The sequence below is a fragment of the Apium graveolens genome, chromosome 9 (genome assembly GCF_009905375.1).
Source record: "Apium graveolens cultivar Ventura chromosome 9, ASM990537v1, whole genome shotgun sequence".
In the NCBI taxonomy this organism is placed as follows: Eukaryota; Viridiplantae; Streptophyta; class Magnoliopsida; order Apiales; family Apiaceae; genus Apium; species Apium graveolens.
In genome coordinates this window covers 62,898,194-62,907,891 of record NC_133655.1, presented here as the reverse complement: position 1 = coordinate 62,907,891, position 9,698 = coordinate 62,898,194, and the positions used below count along the sequence as shown (strand labels likewise).

General features: G+C 32.9%; 1 protein-coding gene across 1 annotated transcript; it reads left to right on the top strand.

Annotated features, from left to right (window-relative positions):
• Nucleotides 1-201: 201 nt before the first annotated feature.
• Nucleotides 202-4,806, top strand: LOC141685284 (uncharacterized). The gene is made up of 6 exons (XM_074490396.1): nucleotides 202-333; nucleotides 445-1,287; nucleotides 1,361-1,678; nucleotides 2,111-2,310; nucleotides 4,134-4,498; nucleotides 4,628-4,806. The coding sequence occupies exons 1-6, from the start codon at nucleotides 202-204 to the stop codon at nucleotides 4,804-4,806; spliced, it is 2,037 nt and encodes a 678-aa protein (XP_074346497.1).
• Nucleotides 4,807-9,698: the final 4,892 nt, after the last annotated feature.

Genomic DNA, 9,698 nt, shown 5'->3' with positions numbered 1-9,698 from the left:
AGATCCAGTTCAGAGTACGTAAAAGGGATAAAGAATTTCTTAAGCAATGCATTTCCTATTTATAAAAGAGGCGAAGAAATGAAGTGCCCTTATAGAAAATGTGCAGAACATTACTAGCATTGTCAGAAGACCATATATGATCATCTTATTTTCTCTGGTCCTTTTGAGTTGCATGAAGAATGGATTTATGAGGTCTCAAAGATGAAATTAGAAGTTACCGATGACTTTATGGATTGTGAAATGGGAATGGAATTTCAAGATAATTTAGGTGCGATGTTCGATTGTACGGGTAAGAAGTTTCAAAATCTAGGAGACGGAGAAGAAAAACCTAATGTACAAGCTAAAAAATTCTTCCAGCATGTTAAAGAAGGAAAATAACCGTTATATCCTGGATGCACTAAATATTCTCGTTTAAGTTTCATGATCAAACTTTACCATTTAAAGTGTGTTCATGGAATTAGCGAATCTGCATTTGGGGAATTACTAAGCCTGATGAAAGATGCTTTTCCTAATGCCCACCTGCCTTTATCCTTTAATGCTGCAAAAAGTGTTATTAGGGATTTAGGTCTCGATTACCAGAAAATACATGCCTGTCCAAACAGTTGCATGCTATATTGGGCAGAAAATAAAGTTAAAGATTTTTGCGACACTTGCGGTGTTTCGAGGTGGATTATACAAGAGAAGAAAGGCATTCCTGATAATAATGATCCCCCAAAATTGATTTACAAGGTGCCAGCAAATATAATGAGGTACTTTCCACTACGACCAAGGTTACAAAGGTTGTTTATGTGTAAGGAAATCTCTGAAATTATGAGATGGCATGCAGTGGGAAGAAAAGAAGATGGAAAACTAAGACATCCGGCTGATGCTAAGGCATGGAAGTCAATGGATGCTCGTTATCCTGATTTTTCATCAGAAATTCGGAATGTTAGGTTAGGTGTCATAGCGGATGGATTTAACCCATTTCAGTCTATGAATTTAAGTCATAGTACATGGCCAATAGTGTTGGTAAACTACAACCTTCAACCCTGGTTATGTATGAAACAAGAAAATCTCATTCATTCAACATTAATATCCGGTCCAGAATCTCCCAAGAACAATAACGACGTATATATGCAGCCCTTAATCGCGAAATTGAAATCATTATGGAATATCGGCGTTGAAGTCTACGATGCCTTGACTGATGAGAATTTTCAATTACGTGCAAGTGTGTTATGGATAATCAGCGACTTTTCAGGATATGCTATGTTGTTAGGTTGGAGCATGAAGGGGAAACAAGCATGTCCTGTATGTAACTATGAGACTTCATCAAATTACTTGAAATATAGCAAAAAAAGTGTGTTATATGAACCATCGAAAGTTTCTTGATCCTACGCACAAGTGGAGGCTAGATAAACGGAGATTTAACGGAGAAGTTGAAATGGGGACCAATCCACAAATATTATCGGGCACGGATATTGATGAATTATTTTCGGGGTTTGAAGACCAGTTTGGGGTTAAGAGCAATAAAAAGGGTAAAAGTGATTCCCCTTTTAAAAAGAAGTTAATATTTTTTGACTTGCCATATTGGTGTCATAATCCGCTTCGTCATAATCTGGATCATATGCATATAGAGAAGAACATATGCGACAAAATATTAGATACTTTACTTAATATTGGTGGAAAAACAAAGGATCACGTAAATGCTTGAAAGGATTTGCAAGAGTTGGGAATCAGAAAACCCCTTCATCCTGTTGACTGTGGCGATGGGAAGCATCTTCAAATAAGAGCAGCAATATTTGACATGACAATTAAGGAGAAAGAACAATTTTGCTCTGTATTGAAGAATGCCAGACTTCCCTACGGCTGTGCCTCGAATGTTAGTTAGTACGTGCACTTGAAAGAAAGAAAGGTTGTGGGGTATAGGAGCCTTGATGCTCATTTCATACTTCACTATTTGTTATAATTTTCGGTGCAGAAAACACTAAAACCTCAGGTTGCTTTACCAATGATCAAATTTGGCGCATTCCTTAGAGGTCTGTAGAGCAAGGTTATTGATTTAGATGACCTAAATAGGTTGCAAACATAAATTGTTGAGGTACTTTGTGAATTTGAAATGATTTTTCCACAGGCTTTCTTCGATATAATGGTACACTTTCCCGTTCATTTATGCGGAGAAGTCGAATATGGTGGTCCTGTACACCTCAGATGCATGTTTCCAATTGAGCGTTATCTAGGAAAGTTGAAATCTTATGTTCGAAATAGAAGTAAACCGGAGGGTTCCATTGCAGAAGGTTATTTGGCTGAAGAGTGTATGACATTTTGTTCAAGGTTTTTAAGCGTTGATGATGGAACAAAAAATCCAGTAACTGACTTTGGAAGATATCCAAGTAATGAGGAATATCATATTGGGACAAAAAGAATAAAGATGGGAAGATATTCAAATTAAAAGATATAGTTTGGAAGGCAGCACATCGCTACGTATTGTTCAATTCCAGCAATCAAGAAATAGTGACTTTAATGGAGTAATTTCTGAAGACCTAATTTTATTTTAATGAGTAATATAAAATTGAACAACTACAATTAAATTTCTAAGATTATTTAACCTTGGTATATATTAGGGAGCATCGAGCTTTTGTGGACGGTCTTGCAAATCCAAGAAGATACAAAAGGGAATGAGAACACACGGAAGAGTTTTGGAAATGGTTAAAAGAAGTGGTTCTGAAAAGGGACAATATTTCAAGAGAATTAGAGGTTTTTGCATCGGGTCCTAATCGAGCAGCCAGGAAATTTAATGGATATGAAATAAATGGATTCAGATTCCATACTAAATTTAGAGATTCTCGATGTACCACACAAAATAGCGGAGTATCTTTGACCGCTGAAACCACGAGCTTTGCAAGTTCAAAAGACCAGAACCCAATAGTTGGGAATGTTAATTACTACGGATCAATCGAAGAGAGTTTTGAACTTGATTACTGGGGAGCTTTTAGAGTGGTCCTTTTTAAGTGTTACTAGTACCAAGAAGAAAAGGATTTGTATGGTCTAACTCGCGTAAATTTCAATAAATTATGACAAAAATCAGATCCATATGTCCTTGCTTCCCAAGTGCAACAAGTTTTCTATGTGGAAGATCCATTTGAAAAGAATTGCCATTACGTTATTAAAAAAATTTCAAGGGATTGGTGTGATACTGAAAATCAGACTGCCACTGAAGAAGACACAACTCATTTACAAGATATTTGTAATGGAAATGAAACAATTCCAGAATTTAATGATGGGGGTTGGATTAGGGATGATGTCCCACTAAAAGAAATTCCTATCCCAACTAATGTAACCGATGTCTGATCTAGCATTTCACATCGGTTTGTTCAAAAGAATTTTAATAAATGGCTTTTAGAGCATGTAGATTTCATGTTTTAATGGATAAATACATCATAATATACTCATATTCACCTAAAAATACTGTAATATAAGCTAAAATTTGTTGCAAAGACATCACATTTAATCTTAAAACCGATGTATAGCACTATAATAGACATCGGCTGTTAACCGATGTCAAAGGCTGATGACATTTAACATCACACGCGAAGACATCGGTTCAGATTTTTTTTAACATCGGTTCTGAACCGATGTCTGATCCCATATTTCTAGTAGTGTCCTTAGGTCAAAGAAAGCGGCTCTGGTTGCAATACACCAGAGATGCATTTAATTTCTAGTGTAACGAGATGACTTTACTCGATTCTTGCTTATAAACTAATATATTTAATGTCCAGAAAAATTGCATGTGTTAGTATCTCCATCACATATAAAATGTCAGCCAGTTAAGTAAACTAGTTCTCTTTGCTACAATTAATGATTTAAAATAATATAGATAGATCCCACAATTAGCACTTGCACAATTAAATGATTAATCTATTATCATGGTATATGTTCAGATTATGCAATTAATTTTTATTAATTTTCCACTAATATTTCAAGAAATATACCCAATAGAATTTGGCCATATATTTTTTTTTAATTTCTTTGTAGTTTTATGTTTTTTTATTGAATTTGGCCTGTCTGATTTAAAAGAAGGGTTTATAAATGATATATACCCTTTTTGATGTCTTATGCATATGAACTAATGTATTTATCATCTGTGTTTTTTACAGGATGGATAAAAGGCTAAATATTAGATTGCACTATGCTGGACAGTTTCAACGAAAAAGCTATGTGGGTGGAAAATCTCTATTTGTACCAAATGTAGATTATGATGAATTCTCATTTTCTGTGCTCATGGAGTCTGTGAAAGATAACCTCCATTACTCTGAAATCGGTGGAGTCTACATTAAGGAAGGAAATAGGGGTGGATGGAAGATGTTGTTGGATGACAAAGATACTGATGAATATGTATTGGGCTACAATGATGGAGAAGAAATTGAATTCTTCATTGATACCATTATTGACGTCGAAATTGAGCCTTTAAGACAAATGCAATCACATGTTATTATAAGGCCAAGGAAAAACATAATTCACGGTAAGCATGCGTGTTTTTAAACATCAAGTTCAATTAGCTGGTAGAGTCTGTGATATTTATATGCATGCGTGTGAGAGTGTTAACGAATTACGATTCTTCTAACATATATTTATATTGTTATTGTGACAGATTCTGCTAAGAAACCAGTGAAGCGAAAGTATATTACCACGCAACAACTCCAGAAGCAACAAAAAATACTGAAACAAAGGAAGGAAATTTCACCAGAGCCGAATCCGATTATGCATAGACAGGATGTCACTGTGCAGGAGAAAGGAGCAGCGAGGAGGAAACTAAATTTGGACAGTTAAACAGATGAAGATCTGAGGATGAAACTAAATTTAGAAAGTGAAACAGATGACGATGCTGGAGGGAACGAGGTTGATGCCGAGGTACTTATAATATTTTTATAAATGGATGATAAATATGTTAATTGTTGAATAACATAAGATCATGTTGAGCATTACTCTGACATTTTAACATTTTAGAGTGACGGCTTACTTAACACTCATCATTCACAATCAAATTTAGACAGTATAAAATAACATGGTAAATCTGTATGTAAATTTTTAAGTGAAATGACAAATAAAATTGCTATAGTAATTTGTCTTTTAACTGGGAAAAAGAAGAGATTTGGTAATGTGTTTTTTACGTGTGATAATGTGAGTGAGTGTGAGGAGGCTGAACCAGGGTACTAGAGTCCATAGAAATACCAAGATAGAGCCTATGTGTAATAACCCCAATTTTTGGAATTTTTGAAACACGGATGAATAGTAACTTTTGCTGATGATGCTGATTAAGGAAAATTATCAGACCACGCTATATAGGAGTACTGCTATGGAAATTTTAAGATCTTATTAGTATTCCATAAAGTAAATGAGTGTATTTAAAGATCGTCAGAATCCAAATTCGAACACTTTGATTTTTTTCCCGAAAACCCACCAGATACAGAAAGAATTGAGTATAAAGTAACATGATAAAAATGATTTATATTCAAGGATTTTAAGAGAGGATCATAAAAAGGAATATAAAATATTGAGAAAGGTTTAGGGGAAACCCAAGTAATAAGATCCCGGGTATGATCCCTCAAACGATAAACGAGAACGAAAGTTAAGCGAACCATATAACAGATAAGCGGTCATTATGTGATATTCCATATTTTTTTTCAGAATTATTATTATTATTATTATTATTTGAATATGTTTAGGTGGTTTTCTGATTATGAGGGAATAAAATGGTGGATATTTTATTCTTGTTTGACGAGTTTGTGTTATTAAATGGTAATGTGCTAATTGTTAAGTGTTATATCGATCATTGTTAATTTCTAAAAACATTTATTTAATGTATTATTTTCACAAGTTTATTTGAAAACCGATCATTTTATTGATATCGGTAAATTGAGTTCGTTTAGTAATATTAGGGATTGGATGGATATTCTGTCTGCTATGTGTTGTATGTAATATTAATTGTGTGAGACTCAATTGTGATTGAGGATTATTTGTATTATTAATTACTGAGTCGTATCGTTTTGTTTTTATCTTTAAAAGTGATTTTATTAAAAATCTAATTTCATAAATATTTAAATTATCTTTAAAATTATTTTTATGACTTTATAATTACAATAATTATTTTTGGGATTTTATAAAATTTAGAAATCAATATATCATCAATTATTTAGCCCTATATGATTTTCTGATTTCATTTATTTGTAAAATCAGTATTTAATTCCAAAATTCTTCAAAAATTACGAAACTCATATTTATGTAAGTTTGGAATATTCTGAGAATTTTAAAATTATTTTGGGAATTTTTGGGATTAATTTTACCCGCACGTTGAATCGTTTATTTGTTAAAAGCGGGTATAAATTGTGTTTCAAAAAGTGTTTTAAAATTACAAAATTTATGTTTATATAAACTTCGGGATATTTGTAACATTTTAAGATTATTTTCATGATTTTCTGATTTTGTTTCAATTGTAGCTCGTTTCGTTAATTGTAAAATGCGGCTATAGCGCGCAAGTAAAAAATACTTTAAAAATTAAGAAAATTTTATTTTTATTACTTTTAATTATTTCAAGAATTTTAGAATTATTTTAGTATTTTTTTTTTGGATTATATTTACCCGCACCTGTGTTCGCTAAATCGCAAAATGCGGGTTTGATGTTAAACTCAAAAATATTTTAAGAATTATGAAAATTTCATTTTACTAGTTTTCAATTATTTTGAGAATTTTAAAATTAGTTTGGTAATTTTCCTATTTTCATTTACCCATAAATTTATCCGTTAAAATGCAAATTGCGGGACGGAACCGAGCTGTGCGAGATACGTGTCCAGAATTCAATATGTGGCAATCCCCCAGGAAATTAATTATATTGTGTTGTGTTGCTGATGCGCTGTGTTGCTGTGCTTTGTAAGCAAAAAAAGAAAAATAAACATAAAATCAATTATACACGCGCGAGCCATCCCCGTTCCCTCTTCCACTCGACCCTCTCGTCTCTCCTCCCTCGTCTCCCATGTTCCCCCTCCTCCTTTCCCCTCTGCGTTCCATGTTCCCCCTTTCCTTTATTTTTTTCCTTTGTTTATTCGTGTATATTTATATACACTAAATATTCAAAAATTCATATCTTACAAACCGTATATCCAAATTTCAATTATATTATATATATAAACGATCAGCGCTTCAATACCTACGCATAGGTATATATATTGCGAGGTTTTAAGAAGAAAATTTGGGGAGCATATTTTTCGTTTTAATTTATTTTCGGGGCGTAGAAAAAGAGTTTGGAGGCGGTGATTACTCCACATGGCATCTCAGCGTGTATATGTCTATGGCTATTAATTTCGGATTTTTCTGGAGATATTTTCCGGACATTAGATATTCTCCTCAGGGTGACCAGAATTTATTTTGGGTAAGGATTCCGAGATTCTGCTTTTATATTTTGCATATATTATAGCATGTTAGTGTTTATATATTTATTTCGTAATTTTTAGATGTGGTTGTAGAAGTCATTTTTGACCGTGTTATTCATTTCTAGAGTGTTTATACGCGTAAATATAAATTATTGTGTTGATTATTATTGGTTGTGTCGATATGATATCGACTGGTAGTCCGAGAAATAGAGGAGGTGCTGTCCGATTTCCAAGAAAATATTATTTTTAGTTCTGAAGATTATTATTTTTATTATTTTTATTCGTAAATAAATCCAAATTATTTAGTTAATGAATTTTAATTGATTATTTAATTAGAGTTAATTATTTCTTATGATTTAAAATTCCGAAAAATAGTTTTGAGCTTTAAAATATTATTAAAGCTTGATAAGTATTATTAAATGATTTATTCTTATTTTATTCGTATTAAATAAACTGTTCATCCGTTTATTACGAAACGAACGCGTATAGACTCAGAAAAATATTTTGCTTTCTTTAAAAATACTTTTGAGACCCAAACTCTTTTGTTTCAAAAAGGGTCATTTGATTTACGAGTCATTCTGAGTCGGTTATTGACTGAAAAATCATATTTTTGATCCAATTTCAGTTTTAAACATATCGAGTCGAATGTTTTGGCGAACCGAGTCATATGTGATATGAATTACGTGATACGTGAGTTATGTGTTTACGTGTTATGTGAATTACGTGCATATGTGAGTCAAATGTCTTATGTTTGACTGTCTTCTTTATGTGCGGGTTATCGTATGGGTAGACAATAGGATTTTGACGCGCAGTTCGTCTAGTCATTATCGATTAGACAATTAAAGTTCTATATTTTAATCATAGATGCGGATCTCTCGAGTTGATCGGGACAAGACGTTGGATAAAGAGTAAGATGGAATGGTATTGGGTAGCTGGCTTCTAGCAATCACAGGGGCAGCACAGCAGTAAAGTGTTGAAAGGAAGGATGGTGATATTTTGAGGCAGAATGTCAAAATAGATGCGTCTTTGCGAGTGTGACTAACTGCTAAATCTTAAAGGCAAGTACCCCTGACTTCACTTATCATTCAAGTGACGTTTATTTCGAATAATATTATGCAAGTATCCCTATCATCACTTATTGTTCAAGTGATATTTATTTTGAATCTCATTATGCAAGTATTGTTTTCCCTATTCTCAGTTCGGAGTAGATAAATGTTTTACATATCGCTGAATTAAATAATTTTGTTTATGCAAATACTCATCTGCTATTCTATGTTCAGAATAGTCAAGTGATTTTAGTTATCCAATTATCGGATTTATAAATGTTTTGGATTTTGAGAAAGATGATTTTGTTGCGAGAATTCCTGCCCAAGTGAATGGGGGAATAAAATTATTTAGGATGTCAATTGATTCAGCTCCTTTTTCAATAAAAAAAGGTTTAAAGATTGGAATGGTTACTGGTTACAGCATTGGTGATCGAGATATCGGTCCAGTTGTAATATCTTTCAAGGCTAGTTATGCCTTTTCTGGCGCCCTATAGGTACTGTATGTCTTCGGGATACGGGTAATACCTATACTTACGGTATGGCTGGGGGATACCGGTGTTGTTTCGCGACTGATCATCGGGAACATCATGAAATATAATTGGTTCCAATCTAAATTGATATCTAAATTTCTTTATTGTTTTGATAATCATAGAATAAATGATTTACCAACTGTTTTTGTTTTGGAATAATGGTGAAATGCAGTTTTGATTCAGATTCTGATTTATGCTGATACTTACGTTGTTGTTAAATATCAAAGGTGGTATTAGTATAGATGATTGATGTTGACTTCAGTATGGGTGTTGTGAGTATCAAAGTTTGTATTGATATCTAATTTGATATGACAGCAAAATAAGTATTAATTTCAAGAGTTCGGTTTAGAGTAAAGTTTATGATTCAATCCATAATCATTGTTTCATGATATTGTTGGTTACGATATTTCCGTAAACACAGTTTTACAAGTTTTATTCTCGTCAAGATTCAAAGTATTGCTGAAGCATTTCGCTCAAAAATATCAAATTGGGTTAGAATACAATTAAGGAATCAATTCTGGGGTTCCTCAACTAAAATTTTATGATTCAGAAATTATGATTTTAAATGTTATGCGTTATTGCAGATGTCGGTTTTATATCAAAATGACCCTATATATGCTATGATGATCTTGCTGAGCATTTCTTCCACTCATACTTGCCTGTTTTTAAATTTAACCTCCAGTGAGGATTAGCTTGCGCTGTTTAGCTGCGAAATTCGA

What these genes read in the sequence shown, in the direction of transcription:
- LOC141685284 (XM_074490396.1), top strand. Translation starts at nt 202, where the DNA reads ATGAAATTAGAAGTTACCGATGACTTTATGGATTGTGAAATGGGAATG. An exon ending in AGGGGAAACAAGCATGTCCT is followed by an intron (nt 1,288 to 1,360) that starts GTATGTAACTAT and finishes AACCATCGAAAG; the next exon opens with TTTCTTGATCCTACGCACAA. An exon ending in GTGGAAAAACAAAGGATCAC is followed by an intron (nt 1,679 to 2,110) that starts GTAAATGCTTGA and finishes ATTTTTCCACAG; the next exon opens with GCTTTCTTCGATATAATGGT.